Source organism: Diuraphis noxia, unplaced genomic scaffold (assembly GCF_037042655.1).
Source record: "Diuraphis noxia isolate RWA-SAM2 unplaced genomic scaffold, SU_Dnox_SAM2 contig0001, whole genome shotgun sequence".
NCBI lineage: Eukaryota > Metazoa > Arthropoda > Insecta > Hemiptera > Aphididae > Diuraphis > Diuraphis noxia.
The window spans coordinates 22,885,819-22,912,849 of NW_028301711.1; the positions used below are offsets into that span (position 1 = coordinate 22,885,819).

At 27.8% G+C, this 27,031-nt stretch overlaps 2 protein-coding genes across 3 annotated transcripts; one reads left to right on the forward strand and one right to left on the reverse strand.

Annotated features, from left to right (window-relative positions):
* Positions 1–21,647, forward strand: Ir93a (Ionotropic receptor 93a). The gene is made up of 19 exons (XM_089230840.1): positions 1–386; positions 472–624; positions 2,416–2,520; positions 3,176–3,325; positions 3,409–3,523; positions 5,341–5,449; positions 5,520–5,681; positions 8,349–8,516; positions 9,782–9,994; positions 11,095–11,201; positions 11,468–11,531; positions 11,619–11,696; positions 12,571–12,726; positions 14,627–14,789; positions 16,462–16,685; positions 20,234–20,417; positions 20,491–20,569; positions 21,287–21,441; positions 21,508–21,647. Exons 1-19 carry the CDS (start codon positions 275–277, stop codon positions 21,600–21,602), a joined length of 2,592 nt encoding a protein of 863 aa, XP_089086966.1. The 5' UTR covers positions 1–274; the 3' UTR covers positions 21,603–21,647.
* Positions 21,595–26,075, reverse strand: LOC107168268 (protein TEX261). 2 transcript variants are annotated; one of them, XM_015517617.2, is made up of 6 exons: positions 25,929–26,075; positions 25,655–25,812; positions 25,003–25,082; positions 24,507–24,728; positions 24,331–24,427; positions 21,595–21,883 (listed from the first exon to the last, which is right to left on the reverse strand). In XM_015517617.2, the coding sequence occupies exons 2-6, from the start codon at positions 25,722–25,724 to the stop codon at positions 21,774–21,776; spliced, it is 579 nt and encodes a 192-aa protein (XP_015373103.2). In that variant the 5' UTR covers positions 25,725–25,812; positions 25,929–26,075; the 3' UTR covers positions 21,595–21,773. The 2 variants fall into 2 exon arrangements, with proteins under 2 accessions (XP_015373103.2, XP_015373102.2); XM_015517616.2 differs by having other exon boundaries at positions 25,655–26,039.
* Positions 26,076–27,031: the final 956 nt, after the last annotated feature.

A 27,031-nucleotide genomic window follows, 5' to 3' on the forward strand; every position in this document is an offset into this window, starting at 1 on the left:
GCGTAGTATACCTACACGAAACCTACGTCGCGTGATTGTTAGTAATGTTCATATGATATATAATATTACTTGATTTTATGTTTAATAGCAGTATAAATAATATCAAAAATTAAAATTATAAAAACTAGTGAAATGAAATATGACAAACCGACAGTTACTTGATTTAATATTCGATTATTTTTTCGATAGGTAATATAAGTGCAGAAAGTAGAAGTAGTTTTGAGTCGGGTTTCTAAAAGTTATACTTATAACGGCATGTTGATGACCAGACACGATGATCTTAACCACAGTATACATTATAACGCACAACATTTTGTTAATTACGATTTGTAATGGTCTCAATATATACAACATTGATACAGGTCCAAAGAATAACGATACAGTTGGTAAGTAATAAAAAAAATTTTTTTAAGTCGTTCAAAATTATATTATGAATTATTATAATTTATTTTTGTGAATTATTTTACTTAGCTATAATAATAAACCCAGAGTTTACCGCAAGCAAAAATAATGAAATTTTGAATACCATTAATGGACACATTTACAAATTAAAGCAAGATGTATTTAAACAAGCTGGAGTGTCCGTTGACATTTATACAAAAACTAACATTAAACTTTCGAGAGGTAAGGCAAAGTCAAATTGTATATTTTTTTATAAAAAATACAATTTAATTTAATGTCTTATATTTAGTTATAACTAGAACACGGATTTAAATGCAAAGTGCATATTTTTTTGGTTGATCTTAGACAATGGTTTCCAAGTACATAATTCATTTTATATAACGAATATTTCAAAAATAAAAATATAATATTTAGCATTTTTTTTGCATATTTCAGCCTTTTTTCATTTTTAGAATATTTTAAGCATTTTTTTGTTTGTAATCCATATTTGTTCAATATGCTGCACATATTTAGCGTACTTATTAATGCATGTTTTAATACCTTATATGTTTAGAATGAATAATATTGCCCCCAAAACATACCTGCGTGTCCACATCATAGCAGCATCAAGTAAATTTTTCCAATTTTTCTAATTTTCAATTAAAAAAAAATAATAATAATGAATAATTATATTTTATTTATAAATTTCAAATTAAAATATCAAACTGTATAAAAAATTTATTATATAAATTACATTTTGGTTATTTTTTAAAGCATATTTGTATGGTTTTAACTTTTTAAATGCATTTAAATCCGGGCTCTAATTATAACCCAAGGAGCAAGGATACATAAAACAGTCTTAAAAACGACTTCGTTCATTTAAGTACAATATTGTCTATACTCTTCCAGTGGTGTAATTTGGTCATGACTGTGAGTGGGGAAGGATTGAAATATTTACCTACAATACCCCCTTACTAAAAAAAAACTGTCGGTTTATGTTCATTAAAAACTCAACTACACCATTGTGATCTATAATATATAAAATGTAATAAGATATAATAATAAATAAAGTTTTAAAATGTATTTAGTTTTGAGTAGATTAGTGGAATGATCAGTATATTATACTATACTCAAAATTTCGAACTTCAAAAGGTTATAACTTTTAAACAAGATCTCGCGACAAATTTCGATTGTACCATTGTAATTAATTCGTTGAAATATGTGTTAGTATATAGTTTTCCGAAAAAATTACAAAAATCACTTACGAGCTAAACTGCATTGTCATGTATAGTACTCCTCATGTACCTCGCATGGATGTATATGTGTGGATATAACCCCTCCCTTCATTATAACGCCACTGATAAAGTCAAGATATAGAACGTGAATTGCGAAAATAATTAGGTTTCAGTCACATATAGTGCTTGATAGCACACCTGTGTGTAAACTTTTTTAGGCGAGCCACGGAAAACTATTTATATACCATTGAATTTTAAATTATAATATGCATAATGTATATAGTATACAACAGGCGATGTTTAGCAGTGGCGTAATTATGGCGTGAAGAAAGGATGGTGATATGGGGATATCCCTCGAGCCTTTTTTTAAATAATCATAATTTAATTCCAGTAAGCAATTGATTTTAAGATTTTAAAATAAGAAATAAAAATGTATGGACATTATTAAACTTGAAATTTCTTTTTATTTTAATAATTTAAATCTACGATACCTCAACAATTATAATATATGACAAGAAAATTGTATGGCTCATAGTTAAAACATAACTTTGCAGAAAACCATTATTATACCATTGCCTCATTTAATTTATAATAAAAAATTAATATAATACTATTGATCTATGAAATTTAATGATCACGGATGTGTGAAGGGCTTATCCCCCTACTAGGACGATAATATAAACTTATACCCCACCCTAGGCCCCAGAATCAATTCCAAATTACGTCACTGCTATTTAAGATACTTACCTTATGAGTTTATATAATACAGATAATAAATATAATTGATTTTTAACTTTAGATATGGTCACGATATTCATTGTATCATACTGTGAAGACATTTGGGATTTATATTATAAAGCTGAATTTGAAGGATTAAATGGATTACTATATATTTCAATTACAGGTTATGTATATATTTAAAAGTTAACATAATTAATTAGGAAACAACTTTAAACATTAGGTATACGTACAATTTTTATATCAATTGTTAAATTAAATATTTTGATGCGTATTTTAATGGACAGTAGCAAGTAAAGTTTAGGCAATATATCAGATAGGTATAGATACTTATATAATATCTATATTTTTTAATAAAATACAATAATAATCAATAGGTATAGTTCAATAAAATATCAGATAATTTTCAAAATTGATAAGTTAAGATAAATCATTCTATAGCGTAAAAATAGTATACCTACTATTACGAATATGCAAAACAAAAAACAACAGACACCCGTAGAGAAGTAGCTCTCTATATAGGCGCAAAATACTTTTAGTGAAAATATAAGTCTTGAGGTAGCTTCGTTCGCTTTCGTACTTCTGTCGATGAATATTAATCAGATCTTAACCACTTAACCTTTCATTTACCATTCAGTTTCTCAGTTATATCTTTAAACGACGTAAAGTACTAAAAATATAAAGACAAATTATATATTCAAATAAGTTGATCAAAGCGAAACAGTAATTTCCAACAACTGCATATTGGTCATTGAACACTATAGCCTGATGGCTGATGGCACAAATATATGTTTAACAATAATGATTTAATAATTCCTTAGATACTGATTGCCCGAGACTACCAGTAGACGAGGCAATTACTATTCCTTTGACTGCCCATCATTCGGAACTTTCTCAAATGATGTTGGATTTAAGAATGTCAAATGCGTTTTCATGGAAATCAGCAATTTTAATGCATGATAATTCTATTAGTAATTGTCTTTGGCTATTGACACTAAGAACAAAATACTTTACATCGATTCAACATTAAATCATTTACAAATTTTTATTTCAGGTGATAGCGTTTTACAACATATTGTAACATCATTGACAAAATACTATCCAAGTAATGTTTTTTCACCATCCATAACTATTTTTGAAATTTATACGCAAGGATCTGAGTGGAAAAGGTTTTAAAAATTGATACTTTAATAATGTTCACTAACACGAACTCTACTCGATACATACTATTATTAATATTTTAGATATCCAGTAAAAATATACAGGGTGTCTCACGATGATCTGACATATGAAATAACTTTTGTTGAAAAATATTTAAAAATGTTATTTTATATATACTTCACAGACTCTTACGATACATTTTAATATAATTTTTGTATTTTTTATTTTTTAATACTGAAAATAAAAACTTAAAAATTGGTAAAAATTTTTTTGGATAAATTCAAAATAGCCTATTTTTGAATCTGATCATAAGAACAATGTTTATGATAAAAAGATTTATGTATGTCAAGTAGTTTATTTTTTAGAATTTTTTTAAGATTCAATATTTTTTTGGTTAAATTAATTTGGAACGTAATAACTTTTTAAAAAATATGATGTTTGAGAATTTACTAATATGAGTATATTTCTTAAATTATTTACTTATCATATTATAATATTAACAATTTTTGTCATATTTTTAATTAGCATAATTTTTTTTTTTAATCTTTCTGATACACTCTTTATATATACATTTTTAATATATAGACTATATACATATACAGTCTACCACGGGGGTGTCCGACGTTTTGTGAAGACTGGGCCACATCATCAGGTAGAAGTTGTTGTGGGCCACATACTTTTTTTTAATAATAATACATTCAAATTTAATAAATAAATTATATTCTAGATTAAAAACACGGACGTGTTGTTTATGTTTATATATTTTATATAATATGTTAATATAATATAAATAATAATATATTTATAATATTATATTATAATATATTATGTTAATATATTTATTTAATATGTTTACATTTTTTTTAATTGTATTTATTGTTGTTTATGTTTATTCTTAAAATAAATTTGTTCTCGTAATATTAATATATTATATACAATTAATTCATGGTTTTTAAATTGAAGCGAGGGCCACATCAAAATCTACAATAATGGGCCGCATGTGGCCCGCGGGCCGTGGGTTGGACACCCCTGGTCTACCATCTATATTCTATACTAATATATTTGTTATATAATTTATAGTAATATATTAAATTAGGACTTTCTATTTGATACATAATAATTGAATAAATAAATTTAAAATAAAAACGTAATTAAATACAATAAAAGATACCTAATAAATTTCAGATATGTTAAATTTGGTAATACCTATACCGCCTATAACTGTACTAATTTTAGATTCCGATACTGTATTGACGTGACACAATATCAATATTGTGATTCACGGGCCTGCTAAAGTATTTTAGAATTTTAGTGTCAGGTTTATTATATTTTATTTTGAAACATGTTTTTTCACTTTTAATAAATTATAATTTTCTAATTAATGGAAGAATTATTTTAAACCAAAATAAAAAGGATAATAATACTATATAATAATATATAATATATACATAATACATATTATACATATTATACAGTGAAACCTAGCAATGTCACCTGTAGTTGACACTTTTGATGGTCCCGTGAGCTTTAAAGTGGCTAGGTTTCATTGTGATATAATTTTTAATTTACCTTGATAATCCGGATGATAGGGTATGTTATTTTAAATAACTGATGTATACAACTACAGGAACTACTTATTTTAACATCACTGTACCGTTTATCAATTGATTTTAAAGACACGTTTAAGTGTAAAATAACTTTAATTTTAAAATAACCAAATCAATATTTTAATAATAATAATTGTCTTTTTTGTATTACATTTGTCATTTGTTCTGCACCCTACACTGCGCATACAAATAATCTTTCTTTATCGTATATTTTGAAGGAGAAAATTATTTATGGAAGATCTCGAACATTTCTTAAAAATGAGCGAAATTAATTCAAATTATATTTGCGTTGTTAGCGTCCATTATGTACCATTAATCATAGACGTGGTAAGTATTATTATATTCAAAGAATAAAATATAGCATACTAGAGTGTAAAAGTATTTTTTATAATTTTAGGCTAAATCATTGAATTTGATGACTGCTGAAAATAGTTGGCTAATTGTTATTCCAGATATAGATTCATCTAAAACTAATACATCATCATTTACAAATCTGTTAAGCGAAGGAGAAAATATATCTTTTATTTACAACTCTACAAAACCCGATACCAAATGTATTGTAAGTTTACAAAGATCATATTTTAATACCTTAATAAAATCCTACAATTCGTTAGAATAATACTAGTGACATTTAAACAAAAACATGAAAACACGTTTAAAATTTGTGTTTTATGAAAAAAAATTAAAATTGAGCAAAATAATATTTAGGTAGGTATAACAATATATTTAATACTATGTTTAGCCCATTATTTAATGCTTAATTCGACATCCAAATATTACGCAACTAACATATAAAATAAAATAAAAACATTTTACACATTTTTCAACAATGACGACGACCTTCTAGTGGTTCGATTTAAAAAAATTAAAGATTTTCAATTTGATTAAGAAGTTTACTTTTCATCGGCTGGAACATAATTAATATTCAATATTTTTATCAGTTAGGATAAATTAAATACAAAAAAGCGGGTAATTGGATATCGCTCTGCTGTACAGAAGGTAAACTGTAAGTGGGTAACTGTAATGAATGGTATTTAATTTGAATTCAATTATATGATATCATTATATGTATATGAAAAACTATTCTGAGCGGAGACGGTTTGTAAGTCTAAGATATTTTATACTATATTAATTATATTGTTATTATTTTTAAAAAAATGTAGGTACCTATAAAATAAATTCCAAATTAATCAAATCAGATTCATTATGTACCCGACTCACTCAGTAATTAGAATATAAAGTAAACTCTAAAAATTTCAAGTGTCGACGAACAATATTTTTAAATTACAAAAATATAACCAAAAAAAATTGGTTAGGTTAGGTTATTTAGTATGGAATTTTGTGCAAGTTTGAACTTAAAATAACTATTTAAAAAAAATGTTTGTACAGTTTTTAGATTTTTTTTGTTACTGAATTAGCTAATTACGTAAGACCTTGTTTTAAATTTTCGATATTTAACTACAATAGTTGAACGTTTTATACATTTTTAACAACTAAATAATTTATAAAATTTTCAATTTCATAAATTTTATCAAAATTTAAGTTTGAAATGCTTTAAAAAAAAATTGTGACTATGTACTTTAATACTTTTTAACTGTCATTGTAAGGAGTATGGTATTAAATTTTGAAGCTTTTTAACCTTTTTTTATTGACTTTAATACGTAGAAAAAAAACGAAAAAATTTAAATTAAAAATGTCTATAAATCGCTTACAAATATTTGAAATATTTTTAAAATGTAATCAAGTATATAAAATACCAATATAAATATTCAGTGTAAATTTCATGTGTACACGGTAATTTGTCTTAGAGTTACACCAAGATCCAAAATCCGAATTTGCGTAAAAATTCCCGTTTTTCCTGAATTTTTCTTTGCTTTTCCTGAAAATTTTGAAAACTGATGTGGATTTTATCCTCCCCGATATACCAACTACATTCACTTTCCCACCGGAAAAGCTACTGAAGCTGAAAATTAAACTTTATTTCGACAACTTTTTGTGTAGACTGACACAAAAAATAAATAAATAATTAAATTAACAAAAAAACACACATCACTGTAAAATCAATACATTCGTCATTTCACTCTGAATCTGAAAGTAAAATCCTTATTTTTCTAGAACTTACCTATAATATACGAGGATTCTTAATAAGAGGTAAAACAATATATTTTGTCCGGAAAGTATTATATATTGCCTATACTAAGCCCCTTGCAAAATGTCAATGATTCATGCTCAATTTTGAATTACAACTTTACAAGTAATGTAATGAATAATTGACCAATAAACCAATATTATTGTTGGTACTTATACAACTATAAATTAAGTGAATAATCCTATAATGCAAAAAATATTGATCAAACATTAATTATTTTGAGTTTGTTGCATTTTTATTTATTTGTAATTTGTATGTATGATATTATATATTAAAATATAATAAAAAAATATATTGAAATAATCATAAAGTATATATTAAGGTAATATGCATTCTTGTTGTCGTCAACCATATGAAAATTAGGTAGTTTGAGTGTGCTTATAAGCAGGCCAAACTTTCGACTTTGTATATCACAAGTGTCTTACAAGTTGTATATAAATCAGTATTAAATTGAATTTAAAACTAAGTTAACCCTAACCTAACATGACCTATTAAAAAGTATAAATTACATCAATTTTTTTTTTACATCAATATAAAACCAAATCTTATTATTATGAAAGAGTGTACCCGTATGTAAACTAGGTATTTAGGTACTAAGTACTAGCCACTAGGTAATTACCATATTATAATGAACGTGATTTATCGGTGTTCGAATGTAAAACACATACACATATCATTTGAAAATCAATACATTCATGGTTTATCGTTTCATTCAAAATCTAAAAATAAATCTATTATTTTTGTATAACATATTTATTCAATACATTAAATTAGCATTTTTCGTGTAGGTAGCAAAATAAAAGAATAAAAGTATCATATTAATTTTGCCATTTGGCACTAACTTCATTCTACATATATATGATATTTATAAGTGCCTATATTTTAAACCATTATTAAGTGTTCAATTAACTTATAATCTTGAACGTATTTTCATTATTGTGAAACTTAAGTAGAAGGATTTTTACGTTTTTCACCCACATTATGATAAAAAAAATTTGCTGACAATATTTAATACTTACCTATATAATTTGAACTGTTTACTTTACTGTGGAATTTTATACTTTAATCTATTTAAAGGGCGGTATCTTGTGTTTGGTGGATGAATTAATGTCTGTGTTCATAATGGCCTTCAGTGCATTGATTCAACAAGAATTAGAGTTATCACAACGAGTATCAGAAGAAGAATGGGATGAAATTAGACCGTCAAAAATTGATAGGAGACAATCGATGGTATCGTTCATTAAGGTAAAATTGAACAATATAATCAAGTAAAATGTGTAGTAGTTATTACTATATTAGACTATTTACTTACAACTTGTGAACTTTTACATCAATAATATAAATATATATTTATAATATGCAAATATTGCATAATATTAAAATTAAAAATGATAATAATGTCATATTATGATATTATCAAATATTGTAAATATATGATATGAATCACATGCAGAAAGTACTCTTTAGCCTTATTTTAGAGTCTAGTTCATAGGCGTGTCCACGGGTCATGCCTGTCATGCACAGGCATGACCTGCAAATTTGATCAAATTTGCATAGTACATTTTGATGCATAATATGAACCTTTTTTTCTCAATTTCTATTTTCATATTAAATTTTTTATTTTTCATCATGTGTATAATTCAAATCCCCAAACCCTAACAGAAATTTTTATTTTTATTTTTTTTTTTTTTGGGGGGGGGGGAGGATTGGCAGTTTCCCCATCCCCTTCATACGCCACTGTTGTGCATAACCTGCGAATGAGGTCTGGACAATGAGGCCTATGGTCTAGTTGAAAGGGTAATAATTATTTTTTTAAGTTACCTACCCTGTTATTCTTAAGAATATTGAATATACAATAAGCGTTTCTCAACTTTTTTAACACTATACATACAATTTATAGAACTTTCGATACGTCTTTAAATGCCTTGCATTTAGTAAGATATTTTTTTCTTTTTATTAAAAAAGACTTTCTTTTTAAATTATAATTTTTTTTTTCTAAATATTTATTAGAAAATATACAATCTGTAAACATAATTACAATAAGCATATGAGAGAAAAAGATAATATATTGGCAGTGAATACTTGATAGGAATAGTTACCCAGCAGTGACACTCGGCTTTCAAAATTATAATTAGAAATAATAATTGATAGCAGTAGGCAGCTATTGTAACAATGATAAACTAGACGTGAATGTTATTGGTCATTGGTCGATAATTACATAGTCATAATTATCTAATAACTACCTACTATATTGTATGCACTCTTCCCTAATTTGTTTAGGAACAATAATAGATAGTTACGTATTTAATTTTTATATATACCTATAAAAGTTACAACATATAAAATACTTACCTTAACTATATGGTTTTAGTTTTTTGAAAAAATAAATGTATGAAATAAAATAAGTTCTAACTATATTAATCTTATAATATAAATACATGTGACAGATTTAAAAATAAAAACTTTTAAACATATTATTATTATTATTATTTATATGTTATTGTTGACAGTTTCGTTTGAACGAATCAGGTGTATGCGAAACATGCTCATTGTGGCAAATTGATTCTGGCGTTACTTGGGGTCAAGAACATTTTGGTCAAGGATGTTACATTCTTCCGGTGGGTTATTGGAATACAAAAACTGGTTTAAAGCTAACTGAACCACTTTTCATGCATTTGGCAAATGGTTTTAGAAGAATGGCATTACCTATTGCTACATTTAATGTAAGTAGAAATCGAATTTATACTACCTATACTACTAAAAATAAGATTATAATTCTCAAATTGTTCAATATCGAATAGCCACTAATCTATTACTATGTATGAGGTAACACAGCTATCACAATACATCACTACATACCTAGCTCAGAATTATAAAATGTTGTATATTGTCCATTAATTGAAATATATACCTATGGCCGTCTGGACTATATATTATGTAATAAGCCCAAACAGAGTTTGCGATTCGGAGAGACTGAAACCCTAGTATAATGATATAGGATAAGATAAAAAAAAATTAGGAAATATTTGAAGGGGCTAATCGAATTTTTGGGCGGACGTAGCTCCTAAAGCCCTCTCCTATTTGTGGCTATGCCATGTATAAGTTTTTCAATATATAAATATAAATATAAGTTATATTAATAATATTGTGATGCATATATTGACTTACTTTTACATATAAAAAAATAAGTTGGTAGATTATTACATATTGTTATTTGATATAAGTACTCACATAAAATTATAGCCTATAGGTACCTATGGTAGCTATACTCTATAATATTCATTATTCACATTGATTATAAATAATATATATAAAAAAAAGACATTTATAATCAATGTTATATTGCTATGCCTATTACTTATATTATTTCAGAAAACGCAATTATATCATAATTTATAAAATGTCAAGTATTCATATAATGTTTATTGTTTATACTCATACAGTCGCTGGTACATAATAAATATATAATAGGTATTAGGTAGTGCCATAATATGAATAATTAATGATATAAAAGTAAATTCGTATTTGTTATTTGATTCAATTGATCGATATAGGTTGGTACATAAACATAATATATTGTAGCTAATATTACTGAGTTGAAAAATTCACTAAACATATTTAATGGATCAATAAAATGAGCTATAAGCTCGAGTAAGAAGCTCATGATTGGTCAATTCAACTTTAGTGAATCAATAAATAGTCAATCAATAAACTTTTTTACGCAACTCGGCATTAATAATGTATCTATTCTATTTTCATATTAATTTAGGTGCAAATATTTATCTATTATTAAATTCTTAAAGACTTTTAACGCTCATTACAGTTTCCACCTTGGCAAATCGTAAATTTCAATAAGAGTGGTCATTTGGTTGGTTATAGTGGTTTAGTTTTCGATATTATCAATCAATTGGCAAAAACATTAAATTTTACGTAAGTATAAGTCTTAAATATTAGTAAATCTATTTTCTGTAAATTAACGAAAGGGGTAAAAAAATGTATTTCATTAAGCTATATTATTGTATAATTCTATTGTTTACTATACCTATATTATAATATACAACTTAGAAAAAAAAATATATAAAAAAAAAACATTGTTTATTGTCTACCTTACATATCAAAAATAATAATGTTGACGACTATTATGAATTATTATAATATTTTTCAACAATTAGATTTTTTAAATAAATATTTTGTAGCTATAATGTCATTGTCATACCTAATACGGACCAAATGAATACTACGAGAACTTATTTACAAAATGTAAGTTAATATTATATAGGTAATCATCTTAGTTATTTATTTTTAATAACTACTATCAGTACTATAATTAAATAATAAATATTATAGAATGCACTGGGTGAACATGACGCAGTAGTCTCAAAACCATTATGGGATAAAATGATAGACCTTGTTCGATCCGAAAGAGTAAGTTTCAAATAAGAATTGATTGTCGAATGCATTATTAAATGTATTTGTTAATTCTTAGAAAATTTAGCGTATATATCTTGTAGTTATTTTTTTTTACCCTAACGTATTACGCATTATTCGTATAGAAAATAGCTATTTTAGAGATTACGAGTACCAGCAGAGTACCTGCCTATATATGTAGGCTAAATCTATCTATAACAATAATATATGGGTGGTATCTTATTGTTTTATGGAATATTTGGATTTTTAATACACTGTCAACTGTGAAATGTTTGTTTTGATTATCGTTTCATAATTTAATTTATATATATATATATATAAGTAATATATAAGTATGATAGTATAGTAGTATTATGTGTCGTATTCTTAAGTTCAAACTAATCTGCAAGTTGTGACCAAATTTACTGCACCTACAATTATTATTAAAATCAAATTATGATTTTATTCAGAAAATGCCACGATATTATCTATTTTTAATTGCTTATACAATGATACCTGTCTTAAATATGTATTTACATCAGTTAAAATATAAACGTATGCATCGTGTGAAGTGCAAACCGGGACTGATTTGTACAATTTAAAATCTAAATATAATGATGTATATTATAGACTATCAAAAAAAACAAAATCTTAGGAATGGCATGAAAATTACGAACGGGCCATATCCATATTTAGTATTACATAAAGCAATATTCGTGCAATACCTATTTTAATTGAACATATAATTGAACTTTGGGTCCTGGCCCAGGGGGGCTCCTCCCTATGTCACTGATTTACATGCCTATTAATTATATAGATAGATTATAGATTTTTTAATATAATGTATGTATATAAGTGTAATGATTAATGATTGCTTATTTTCCTGAATTAGGTGTTCATTGCAGCAGCTGCATTTGCCGTAAAAGAAGCAAACCAATTATTAGTTAACTATACAACACACATAAGTCTAGAGCCACATCATATTTTAGTTGCCAGACCAAAGGAACTAAGCCGAGCTTTGTTATTTACCGCTCCGTTTACGTTATTGGTAACGCTAAAAAATAATTATTTACCTACGAACTTACGTAGGTAACTTGAAACTTTTAAGCTATTTAAGTAGGTATTAAATATAAATTATACTTAAATATATGTATTTTTAATTATTTTATTGTATATACACAACATAAAACACACAATGACATTTTCAGATACAATTTCTTTGCAAAAATTATGCAACCTAATGTAGGTACTAATCATGTCTATAATAGTAAAATAAATTACTTTATGGTCAGTGGTCGAAATGGGGGGGAGGGTTATACGGAGGGATGACATCCCTCTACTTATTTTGTCTAGAATAACGCATTCCTCCTAAGACTTGTGTTTAAAAATGAAATAATTATTATGATTTTTATATTTATACCTATGTATAAGAAAACTTTTTATTTTTCGTTAGGCCGTTTCGCAATCTTATTATCTATACCCGTATAGTCGTGTTTAGAACTAATAATATAATATTTTAATATCAAAAAATAGTAACAATATTGATGATAATAAGTAGGGACGTAGCAACTAGCAATATGCTAAAATATCTAAACGTCATTTCTGACAATATTTTGATGCATAAACAAAATGTGAACTATAAAAAAAAAATACTATACAAGGTATGATTGGTATGAAGAATGTTATGATTATATCAGGAAATCCGGATTGTAAGGCATCCCTCCACTTATCTTGAGCCATTTCGACCACTGTTTATAGTAATAGTATAGCAATAGGTATCATAAAATATAGTTAGGTAGGTCTAATATAGGCTGACAAGCAGTCTTCGGTTAGAATGATTTAAGTCATTGAATTTTAATTTTAAAGTTACCTCATAAGACAATAATAATAAATAAAAATATGTCACTTAATTATGCATAATAATTATATGGCTTGCCGTCTATAGTGGGATAAATTGGGGAGGCAAAGTGGGCATTTGTATAACTTTAAAAGTAGCCAGATTAAGTTAAACCATTTTAAATTTTATCAGCTCAAAAAATATGCCCATTTTTTTGTGTACTAAAAATTATTGTTACACTAATAAATTGGTAATTAATTAATAAATAGGTAGTTTTATATCCAGATACATATTATACGGGGAAGGTATATGTGTGTGTTTTGTTTATTTCAGAAACGTACACAGAATAAAATTACGGTTGGGGGGGGGGGATTTACAAAATATAGCAATACAAATTGTACAGCAACATAATTTAGATAATTTATTATAGAATGAAATTAATGTATTTTAAATTTTAACATCGATTTAATAAAAACTTATAAAATTTGTTGGATATTATTTTCACCGGTGGCGGAGGAGGGAGTAGATTTCCAATTTTGGGCTGCCATGTTCACTCCAGCAGTGAAACTGTTTGTTGGGACATGTTTTTAGTGCTAAACACGTAGTTCAGCTCGATATTTTGGAAACTGTTGGACAACTTTCAAAATGTGTTGAATATCATTTTCAACGGTAGGTATAAAAATATCTAGTTGCGCTGCTGACGTGAACGTAAGAGTTTCTCGATTTGTTGGACTTTATCGAAAAATTGGATTTTTCAAAGATGGAGAAGTTTAAAATTTTAAGATTTGCGTTGCAAATTGTTGCAATTTAGTTTCAAAATATTGGCACTAGATTGAAGTCGATGACTCAAAGTGAGGGCGTCAATTTCACCAACGTGACAACTTCTAAAAGTTAATCAACACGTGTCCAACATCTACAAATAAATTTTTTAGATTAATTGGATTGATGTCTGCTAATGTTGTGCTGCCAAGCTTAGAAGGGTGTACATGTTTGCTATAACTAAAATAATTAATATGTGTTTTATTAAGTTTAAAAAAAATTAAATATTTATATTATCTTATTTTATTTTATTTTACAATTATTATAGTTATTAGTTTTTATAATTTTTCAGACTTGGTTATGCATAGCTGTTGTGGTTGGTCTTATGGGTCCTCTACTAAATGTATTTCATGTCCTAAGTCCATACTATGAATATCACAACATACCAAGAAAAGGAGGTCTTAATTCACCATCAAATTGTTTTTGGTATGTTTACGGAGCACTGTTGCAACAAGGTAAGTCAGACATAAATGTTCACGTACCTATCCGTACATTTTAAGGATCACTTATAACCCAAGATAACTGGTATTCAATAATAATAGTATAACCAGTATGACAGTATTTCTCTAAAATTGTGTATTTTTTTTTTTTTTTTTGTCCAGTATGCTTGAATAATATTATATCTAAACTTATCAATAGGCTGTATTATTCGGTATTGAATAATTAATTTACACACACAGAGACTTACAAACATAACATTCCTATCCAATGTTTTAAATGATAATAATTAAAGTACAAAAAATTCAGTTATATTAGGTAGTGGTGTATTATGTATAAGTTACCTATTACCTACCTAATGCAGAATCGAGATTTTATTGTACAGAATGTTAAATATAGTACTATTAGTATGTAGTTAGTTCAATAATTCTGTGATATATATATTAATTTATTTGAAATTTGTAAGTATTAAATTTTTTATTAAAAAACACGTTCAAAAGCAAACAATTTATGACAATAGATCAACAGTAGATTCTATTTTTAATATAGGTAATAAAAAAATATGAAGAATATAAAAGATTTGTTTTTGTAAGATCGATATTAAATTATTTAAAAATTAATTGTAGCTTTATGTACTAGAAAAAAATTACACAGATTATATACAGATCGTATTATTATTTAATAGAAAAAAAAAATTTATAATAATTATTATTTCACTAAATTTATTGATCTTATATTACCTGTATTATATTAAATGTCTGAAATCTGCGTATAGGATAATCTAAGAATAATTGTTTTTTACGAACCTATTAGAAAAAAAAAATAATTAGTTAATAAACGTTAGATACGTTATATTCGTATGTTTTTATGCTGTACATTTATGGCCTAATCTCCGGGTAATAAACTAGTAAAACGTAAACAAATTTTTTATACAAATCATCGATTTCATAGATAAAATGGTAATTGGTCAAAAAACCCGAGAGCAAAAAGTCCGGTAGACTATAGAATAAAAGTTGGACAAAAAGTCCCACACATTTTTACTATATGGATAAAAAGTCCAAAAATACAAAATTGTCTAATTTGTCATAATTATGTAATTATTATATTTTATATTTTCTTATTCTTATTATTTCTTATACCTATCATAAATACAACAGAAATGCACTGGATTATTTTTTTTTTAAGATAAAATTTTACAAAACATCGGTAATAATTATAATGAATATAATAATTTAATGTACATTACGTTTGCCAATACAATAATAATAATAACAATAATATATTTTTTTAAAGTTATACGTCTTAAAAAATATAGTCCACAGTAATATTATAATAATAATATTATTTTTTTTAAAGTTACCTATATGATATATTTACAGATATAAATTAATAATTTGATCTACATATCTAATGAAAGTACTACAATTGCATTTTTAAAATAAATAATAATTATACAGGAACTGTGACTATATGTATATATAATATTACATGTGTATACCTATATAATAATATTATATAATATTATAATAATAAATGAAAATTGAATTGACAATTTCGTATTTTCGGACTTTTCGTCCGGGATTCCGGGAATCAGATAAAAGGTGTCCCAATTACCGACCGCCCTTTTAATCGTTAGTAACATTTGTGATTTGTCATTGTGTCTTATAAAATATATTGATTACCGAATAGGGGGAGCTCATTTACCCGATGCAGACAGCGGTCGATTGGTAGTCGGCACTTGGTGGCTATTCGTTTTAGTGATCGTGACTACGTACAGTGGCAACTTAGTAGCGTATTTGACGTTTCCACAGATGGATACAATGGTATCTAACGTGGCCGATTTGATGACTCGTAAACCTCAAGGATATTCATGGGGAATACCGAAAACATCAAATTTACATTCATTACTTACCGTAAGAAAATTGTTAAATACTCAAAAATATTATTAATACGATTGAAGCACCTACCTATGATAAGCTCCACCGGGCACAATTTTGTTCTATTGACCCACAAAATATACTTATTGAATACCTATATCGACTCAGAAAATTACCGAGTGCAATAATTGGTTTGGTATATTATGAAAAAGTTGTTAAAGTTAGATACAATATCTTAATAAAAAATGGATAATTTTAGATGACCTGTTGATCAGATGCACGCTGGCGCCTACTAATAAGTAATAATATTATGTCATAGGTAGTGAACATATTTATATTAACTATATGATATAAGTGTGTCATGTGTTATCGTGTTGCCAAAATAATATATTATTTACATATTTATAAATTATGTCACGTGATATTAATTAAAATGAAAGAGTAAAAACCATATATACATACATATAGGTCCATTTTTTGACATTATATTATATACATATTATGTGATTCAGCTTTTTTTACATTAAAAATAACAAAAAACCAGAAAAGCTCTATACTTAAAGATATTGAAAGTAAATTCCACTCACGAATCGAAGACCTATGTTCAGATCAACACAAGTATCTCACTAATTTTCTTAATAAACTAATAGGTAAGTACCTACCTTTTTTTTTCCCAGTTTTGAACCGACGACGCCGCGGGAACTGCTTTCGCATTGCTTCCGCGGCGCCGTCATCGTTTATTTGACATTATACAAATACAAATACACATACATGGTGGGTGGTAGACGGGACAATGCCCCCAACTTACCCCCGTTCATAAGTTACATTCAGACATTTGCCGTGATCGTCGTCCCTCCGTTTTGTTGATTGGAAATCTGTTATTAGCGTCCAGCAGCTTGCATGGCCCTCTCGTCCTCTTCTTTCTGGCCGAGAATACCTTCTGTCATGTTGATAAATGCGGTCCTCGCACTTATGAAGGATTCCTTCATTCGTGCGCTCTGGTCTTCTATGTCTACCGGTCCACAGAGGAAATCGGTTACGTCTTACGGCGTGGGTAATCGACCACCAAGGAATGGACGTACACAGGGGCGGGCTGGGAGATTGTCGGCCCAGGGGGAAATACAGCTTAGCGCCCCTAAATATTTTACTATATTATTACTATATCAGTTGTGATTTTGTAAACAATATGAATGTTTTATTGACTAAATATATTACAAGTTTATTGTTCGACGACCGGCCCAAATTTCATAATTCAGACCGACTCAGGGGGATATTTCCCCCTAGCCCCCCTGGCCAGTCCGCCCCTGGACGTACATCTTCCCGCTAAGCGTCCCATCTTGGACACTCGAAGGTGGGTGTGTTCGACGTTGTCGTCAGGGTGCTGACAGTAAACGCATGAAGCGTCATCCGCACGTTTCAACTTCCTGAAGTACGCCTGGTAGAATCCGTGCCCCAAAAGCACCTGCGTCAGTCGGAATGTCAGGGTTAGCGGTAGCTTTGTTAACCAGCGCCCAACGTCAGAGAGGAGCCGGTGCGTCCATCTGCCTTTATCAGACCGGTCCCCCCGAGATTGCCAAGCTGCGATACTGATAACTCTCTCCTGTGTTTTAACGATGCTCGGGGCGACGTCAGTCTGGTCGTCCAGGCAAACCCGAACTCTAGCCCTTTCTGTTGCTAGCAGATCTACAGGTAGCATTGAGACCAATACTGATGAGGCGTCCACCGAGACTGTCCTGTAAGCACGTATTATGCCGGAGTGCGATGGTCCTCTGCGCTCTTGCCAGTTCTGTGCGATTCTTAGCCGATTTTGAGCCACGGACGGCCCAAGTCGATGAGGCGTACAGCATCTTGCTGTTTGCCAAACTGCCAAGAAGCGCTCTTTTACTTTGCGATGGTCTGCCAAGGTTGGGCATCAGTCTGCCTATGGTTTTCGCTGAATCGGTAGCCCAGCGGGAGGCCTGTTGAATATGTTTAGTGAATGAGAGCCGTGTTTAGGCAGGCAAAAATATTTTTCTTCACGTAAAATTATTTGAAATTTACTACCTACTCTTTATTCTTCATATTAATCAGAAAATAAATTGATTTAATGGAGATAACTTTGAATACCTAACGGGGTACCTATTTAATCAATTTGAATATTGACTTTTCAAAAATGCGTTGGTATGATATATAATTCCTTTTCAAAAATAAATACCATAAGAAAAGATAGATTGGATATTCGGATAATTATGCTTAGTTTGTTATTTAAAATACATTAAAGAGATTTAAAAATATATACCTAAAAGTGTTCTTTGTTATTATAATTAATGTGAAGACTTTACTTTAAATTATTAGGTATGCAGCTGTATTATAGATATCAAAATATTTTAAAGAACCTATACTCTATTTAATGCACTACAATTGCATTGTTAATACTAGGTAATAACAACCATAAGTATGAGTAATACTTTAATGGCAATAAGTGAACATATTTAATTTTCTTCCTCTTGATCTCTAGTGAAGTCTGAAGGTTTCCACCAATTTTCAAAATTGGTATATGGTAATTCTTTCTTCAGCTATTTAATATAAATTATCTTAACACTGACTCTTTAATAATACGGTAATATCCTCAGAAAAACAAATTATATTTCTTGAATCATTATAAATAATACTGGTTCTAGTACAGTACCTTCCGTTACTGAGTAATCAATTTCCTATTTCTTACTATATTTTATTCCACGAGAGAACATGTTAGTTCGCGCATCATTCCCACGTCACCCTGCTATTGAAATCAGTTTCAGACGTTTCAGTATGGCAAGGGATGGTATGGGGAGGCACAGAAATACCAATTAATGTCAGGCTGTAGCATGTTTTCTTTCGTTAAACAGAGTATATAATCATTATCTATACGTCTCAGGACCCGTTTTACAATCATAGTTTAAACCTCGGTTATGCTTGAACCACTGATTTTACCGGCCGAATTTCGTGGTTTAACCGGAGTTCAACTAATTGTAATATGATCCCTTACTCCCTGTATTCAGGTATTCTGCCATTTAAGTATGACTCAAATAACAGTTATGCCTAGGTAATAATATTATAATTACCTATTGAATAGAATATTATGATTAATGGAGTCAAATGCTTGTTCAATATTAAAAAAATTCCAAGAAAAATACATTATTTGTTATCTAAATAAATAAATAAATATATATATTTATTGAATAATTTCATATAATGTATTAACATTTTTATTATTACAATTGATTATCACGCAAATATGATGTTTATTTAAAAACTCCAATAACCTATTTTTAAGGCTTTTTTTTTTACAGATTTTTAATAAAGTTAAAATGAAAGATGAAGCTTGTAGATTGAATATTTGTTTTCATCACCATATTTATAAATCAATTCAATAAAGATTCTTTAAATTATTAAAGGGATTCCCCTTCAGAAATAATGATATCAAATATTATGGATTAGTAAAAAACACAGCTATAGGATTAGCTCTATTAATATTTTATTATTAACTAGTAGTTAATAATAAAATATTAATATAGGTAGTTAATAACTACCTATAGTCTAAATTTGATTTATTCTATGTATAGACATTATCAGATGATACAATGGTCAAAGAATTAATTAAAAATGCAGAACACCACGAGGAGTTGTCACAATCGATCATAGAAAGAGTGAGATCGGGTAAACATGCATTCATTCATCGTCGAACCAACTTAATGTACATTATGAAGAATGATTTCCTTAAAACTAATAGATGTGACTTTGCTATAGGTAAGACAGTTAAAAAATACATTACTTTACATTTTTTATGATAACAAGCTTAATATTTAAGAGTGATTTACAGGAAATGAAGATTTTGCAGAAGAAAAATTAGCAATGATGTTATCAAAAGAAAACCCTTATCTCAGTAGAATAAACAGAGAGTAAATATAATTCAATAAATAAGTTTAAAATACAAATAGTTAATACATTGTGTAAATACTCTATTTCAATTAAAGTTGAAATAAATGTTGTATGTTTAATAGGTTAAGACTGCAAGTTACTCAATTATGATTTAATTTAACATTTCAAACATTAGATAAACACAGATGTGTATAATATTAATATGTCATTACTTGATTGGATCAATATTAAATATTGCGTTGATCAGCAATTTTGTATTTGTATCTTGTATATGTACTATATTTTACATGGTATTATTCAATATATAATTTATTTTCTATTAATACCAGATTAATAAAGTTTATAACAGTTTTAAGTTTAAACAAGTTAAGATATATGTAAATTTAAAAAATAAAACACAAACTTATGTAGGTAATGTCATATTTTCTGCTGACCCATTAACAAAAAAACATATTAGGTTTTTCAATTAAATCACAAAATAAACAGGTAAAAATAAATAGGTAAAAATAAATAAATAATAATTAATTAGAAATTACATTACTAAAATATAAGTTTAAAAAATCATTAATAACTACTTTTCCTTTTAAAATCACAAAAAAAGTATTTAAGTTATTAACAAGAATGCTTATTAATTATTAGTACTAGTACAGTAGATATTTGAACTTTCTATATATTCAATTTCAATATAAAAGAATAATTCAAGAGCAGGTATTTAAAAAGTACACCTGTTATTTCAGGATCGAAAAAATGCACAAGGTTGGTCTCATAAACAAATGGTTGGTTGATACATTACCCAAAAAAGATCAATGTTGGACCAACACACAATTAGAAGTAACAAATCATAAAGTAAATTTAGATGATATGCAAGGATCATTTATTGTTCTGTTATTGGGTGAGTCTATTTTTACAAACACAAAAGATTTATATTATACTTTATTTTCTTATTGATTTGTTTAAGGTGTATTATCTTCACTAGTGTCATTTGTTTTTGAATACATACTATATAAATACAAAAATCGGCGTCAAATAGTAATAACACCATTCATAAATTGATATCAAACAACTGTACATTCAACAGTCTTTTTCTTTTATTAAAATATATAGATAACAATGCTAATTAGTATTCTTAAAATTAATTAAATACATAAATATACAAATAATTCAATACTTATATATTATAATAATATATTTAAGTTATAAGTAACATTTCTTCATGTTGAATCATTACTTCAGATGGTTGTTTTTACCAGTTATATCACCAAGATAAGTAAAAAGGTTCTTTATTTTATAACTTCGTTTACGATTGGTGAAATAATGTGATACGACATTGTCATCTATAAAAATTTTAAATAGAATCAATTATTATAATCAAAAAATGTTTGTTAGTTATGTGCTAAAAATCTCATGTAATAAATATCTTACTATTGGCGTATTTTCAATAATTTTTTGAGGGATAGGAGGGATAAAGGTCTAATAAACAGAAAACCTATGATAAAATATTGATATAACATTGGGTAACTCTTTTGTTTTTTCGAAGGGTAAGGGTTAAAACTGGAGACTACCCACCCACCTGTAAATACGCCACTGAATATGACATATCTCATTGGACTAAGGTTTTGTATAGAAGATATTTTTAATAGTTTTATGTTCATTGTAATCATAGATTTTAAGTTATAAAGAATGAACCAAAGGTTGTATACAGCTTTATTGAATGGTAATTAATTATAAATAGTATACTTAAGAGGACGTGAACCCCGCATGTGTTGTCTCTGTCTTACAAGTACGTAACATAGCAAATTTTACACTCAGCAGATCACGTTTAGCTCCATTAGTTAAATAATTAAAGAGAGTTGAACACTTATAAAATTTAAAGGCGAAAATATTATTTAGACGACCTCATGGACTATATTTTTACCTTTGTATTTTATAAGAGGTCAATTCACTTTAAATTTTTGAATTACCAGAGCTAAACATGATCTGTTGAGCTAAAGTTTGGTATGTTACGCATTTATAAGACTTAGACAACACATGTGGGTATCACGTCTTCTTAAGAGAGTAGGTAATTTTTGGAATGATCTAGTAGTTTCTTTTAAATATGATAGAACTTTTTAATAGAATAATTGCTTTGAAAATGTTTATAAAAAGATCAATATGTGGTATAAAGAATCTAGTTTGGATTCACAGCACTTAAAACAAAACACTGATGTACCCCCTCCCCCCATGTATTGACTTTGTCTGACTAACATAATAAAAAAAAATTTTTAAGAACAACAAATCTGGTAATAAGGTCTTATTATATGATCATTAATATTATTATACTATATTTTAACAATCAGAATCTAAAACTTACTTATAAATTTACTCAGTAATTATTAATATTTAAGTTCAAAACTTAAATGTATATAAATCTATTTTGAATTCATGTCAAAAGATGCCTTAATTGTTGTTGGTAAATAAAATGTAGACATACTTTTAATTATTTTATGATAAAATTTAAATAGTCTTAATACAGAAGTTTTCATAACTCTAGTACATTTATTTTTAAAATATTTTAACATTAAAATAATTAACTAGATAAATATTATATACTCAAAAAAATTTTAATAACATATTTTAAGAAAATCATTATATATAATATATGTATGTATGTATGTAATATATATATATTATATAATATATTATTATTATTATTATTGTCAGTAAAAAGTCAATACTTTTCAATTCAAATGTTTTACTTAAATGAAACATCCTGTATAGTAATAATTCAAGTGTCACTTAACAAATATACCTTATACCTATTAATGGTTGTGATTCATAATAAGTTGACGAATACTACAGTTTTAACAAGCCTGATCATTTAAAAAAATGTAGTGAAAATATTGGGCATCAGTAAAGCATATGATTTATCTAGCATTTATAAGTTTTGTTTAAGCCTTACCAGCATGCCAACACAAATTAGATGGTATAGGAGTCACCAGAAAACATGCCTTTAAATAACTGGAATTTAAGTATTTTTATTTCTACATAAAATTATAAAAATAAAATTGTATTTCTGATTTCTCCACATAATAGTGATTTATTGATTTGTATAGATTTCCTTAGATCACCAATTAATTGGCGCTGAATAACGAATACCACTACACATATTAAACTAATCAATAATGGTTTATTGAGAATGACAAGAGAACAATCCGTATAAAAACAAAGTCTCAGATCCAAAATTAAACAATATCTAAGAGTTGGACAACAGCAAGAATAAACATAAGAAATAGTAGATATGAGTAAAAAATAAACTTTTTGACATCCTTTCAATGCACCTGATATATTTATACTCTTGTGTCTTTTCAGATGATAATTCTGTTCATTGTTTTATCATTTAATCGCGCTACTACATTTTTCACAATTATACATTTTTAAATCTTTTTGTTGTAGTTCCTAATCTAAAGGATTTTTATGATAGAATATTCAGAAGGAATAAATCAATACTTAAATTCCAATACTAATATTTTTAATAAGGATTTGACATATTGAATACTAGGTCTAAAACAGAAAAGTTTTATATATTTAGGTATCTTACCAACATAGTTTGGCGTGCATGCTAATAAACATTATCATAGTTAAACAAAATATCATTGTCGATTGTGCATAAACTATACATATAAAATTATAATAGATTATGTCAATCATAGTGTATGTAATATACTTTACCAATGCCAAATAATACAACTTAAGGAGAAATTGTATAGTAATAAATAATAATTACTAAAAGTTTTAAGCTTACCCACATTAGTGACAGGTAATGTATTATCATTGGCCGATAATGATAATATAAACATAAATGGTACCATCCATAAACATACTGTGAAGTATGAAAAAATCTAAAAAATATAAATATATATTATACATAATATAAGACATAAATAAGATTTGATATATTCTTTAAAAAAGTATACAAACTTCAGGTAATGTTGTATAACGTTGTCGGAAAAATTTGAATGCTAACACATGATTTCCAATTAGCAGAATAATTGACGAAATAAATGATAGCGATGTTAAGTTGAAGTGTGGAAAGTCAGTGAGCAAAAAGTAGTACACTATATGACTCAAAAGACCCAAAGCAATCAAAGTTAAAGGTATATTGTCAAATAAATACAATCCAATATGACATATTATCACAACCTGGAATTCAGTATAATACTTTAATTATTTAAATGAAACAGTTTTCTTTTTGACTTAAAGCTAATATATTATATAAAATTATAGTTAGTTCATAATATTTTGAACAAGGAACAAGAAGTGTACAAAAATATGATTTTTTACTTTCCAACAATTTAATTTAATTTTGGTGGTTATGATAAGTCATCACTCACCAAAATTATGAATAGTATTAGTTCAAAGATATAAATCACTTAATGATTTGGTAAATAAACAATTAATAGGTATTTAATCTTACATGAATTGTCCATTTAATAACTTTTTTTGTTAATGATGTGTGTTCCTCGACAAATTCAGCCAAGTAATAAACTCCAGCACCTGAAAAATGGAAAAAAACGACAATATATAGGTATGGGTTTAAAACAGTTGTTGATGTCATGACGTGAACACACTGGTTATGGAGTTTAAAAACAGATTTGTCATTAAGAGGACGTGATACCCGCATGTGTTGTCTGTGTCTTACAAGTGCATTATATAGTAAATTTTACGTTCAGCAGAACACGTGTAGCTCCGTTTGCTTAAAAATTAGAGTGAATTGACCTCTTATAAAATTTAAAGGTATGATTGTCATCTAGTCAACCTCATATGCTTTTTATTATATTTAAATTTTATGTTCTGCTGAGCGAAAAATGTACCATGTTACGCATTTGTAAGACGGAGACAACACATGCGGATATCACGTCCTCATAATGAATGTATGTTTTCAATCGACCATAAATGTGTCGAATGGAAAAATAATACGGTTACATTGTCAATGAAAGAATAAAATTGTGATATAAAAACAATGCTCAACGTGTGCATTTGACAGCAGGAATAATAATGTGTAACAATCGCTGTCATGTATGTCATAAAAATCTTGCATCAAACAGATATTTAGAAATGTAACTCACCAATGAAAACCGAAATCAGTGCTATCTGCAATACGGCAGCAATAACGATGATTAGAAACATAAAAATCATAGCTCTGCGGCACACGGACGTGGAATGTTAAGTATTTTTTTTTCAACACAATCTTGTACTGACTATTAGGCCATTTCCAGACATTTACCTGAGAAAAAAAAAAACTATCTGTAAGACTTCACCACGAATTGCATAACAAACGAACTACGACGTCATAATAATGTATTCGGTGCCCATCTTGACGTTTGTGGGGTCACGACTCACGATGATTCTGATTTCTGGCATCTATGCCTACGGTAGGCGGCGGCGACGACGACGAAGCACATTATTATTCATTTTCATTATAACATTTACATGCTACGAAAATGACTATTGAGATAGTGATAATGGGAGATAACGTATTTTACGGTATAGTTGTGGCTGGAGGCAGTTGTCCGATAAATGATAAGGGCCCGGTCGAATAGATAGCGGCTTCAAATTTGTTGCCAACGTACAATTTTTAAAAATGATATTACAAACATTTTTATAGTGTTTTACACCACACCGCACTATTGCACCAAGGTAAAACTGGTACAGTTCACTGATAATCGTCCCAACACGGGCTGGTGCAATTAATGTAGATGAAACATAAAATCTATACTTATTACTGATATATAAAGATAATAAAATATTTAATGGGTATTGCAGTACTTATCAATCATGATAATGATAATGTGCACCGAGTGCAAAAAACTGACGTAGTGCATTTAGGTGAAACATAAAAAAGTCCACTCGGTGCACATTAATCTTGCAGATAGAACATAAAAATATGTACTGGTGAAGTCAGCGCAGTATGGTGGAAAACGCTATTAGTTGTTTGTGGGGGGAAAAAAATTCTATTAAACAACAATAATAATATTATGGTGATAATATTTTTTTAAGGCCCTTGCAAACGTGACATCTTAAAGGAGCCGTGCTTTGTCAATATTTTTTCTTTCCTAGCGGTCACCGCTCGTTTTTTTTTTTTTTCTGTGTGTGTGTACCTAGCAAATTATCATTAGTGTTGTACTGTTGTGTACATGGGCGTGCACACGGGGGGTGCAGGGTATGCGACTGCACCCTCAGCGAGTTCAGCTCAGAAGTAGATAGATAGATAAATAATACTTCTTAAGTTGAAATTTTTTTCAAACCCGCGGTCACACGACGAGTGCTACCGGTGGTTATGTGTATGAATCTACATTGTACAAAACACGATTAAAATCGACAATCGTTTTCTGTTATCGAAGTGTTATCGATAGTCAATAGATAGTAGTATTAGCATTTTATATACATTGTAGGTATATATAAAATTATTTTGCGCTAATCATTTTGAGATAGAAATTCATTAA

Excerpts from the sequence above, each read along its gene's own strand:
- LOC107168268 (XM_015517617.2), bottom strand. The coding sequence starts at position 25,724 with ATGATTTTTATGTTTCTAATCATCGTTATTGCTGCCGTATTGCAGATA. Across the intron at positions 24,729-25,002 it reads TTATTAAATGGACAATTCAT|GTTGTGATAATATGTCATAT; the intron begins GTAAGATTAAAT and ends ACTGAATTCCAG. Across the intron at positions 24,428-24,506 it reads GTTATACAACATTACCTGAA|ATTTTTTCATACTTCACAGT; the intron begins GTTTGTATACTT and ends TATATTTTTTAG.
- Ir93a (XM_089230840.1), top strand. The coding sequence starts at position 275 with ATGATCTTAACCACAGTATACATTATAACGCACAACATTTTGTTAATT. Across the intron at positions 3,326-3,408 it reads AATGCATGATAATTCTATTA|GTGATAGCGTTTTACAACAT; the intron begins GTAATTGTCTTT and ends TTTTTATTTCAG. Across the intron at positions 8,517-9,781 it reads CGATGGTATCGTTCATTAAG|TTTCGTTTGAACGAATCAGG; the intron begins GTAAAATTGAAC and ends TATTGTTGACAG.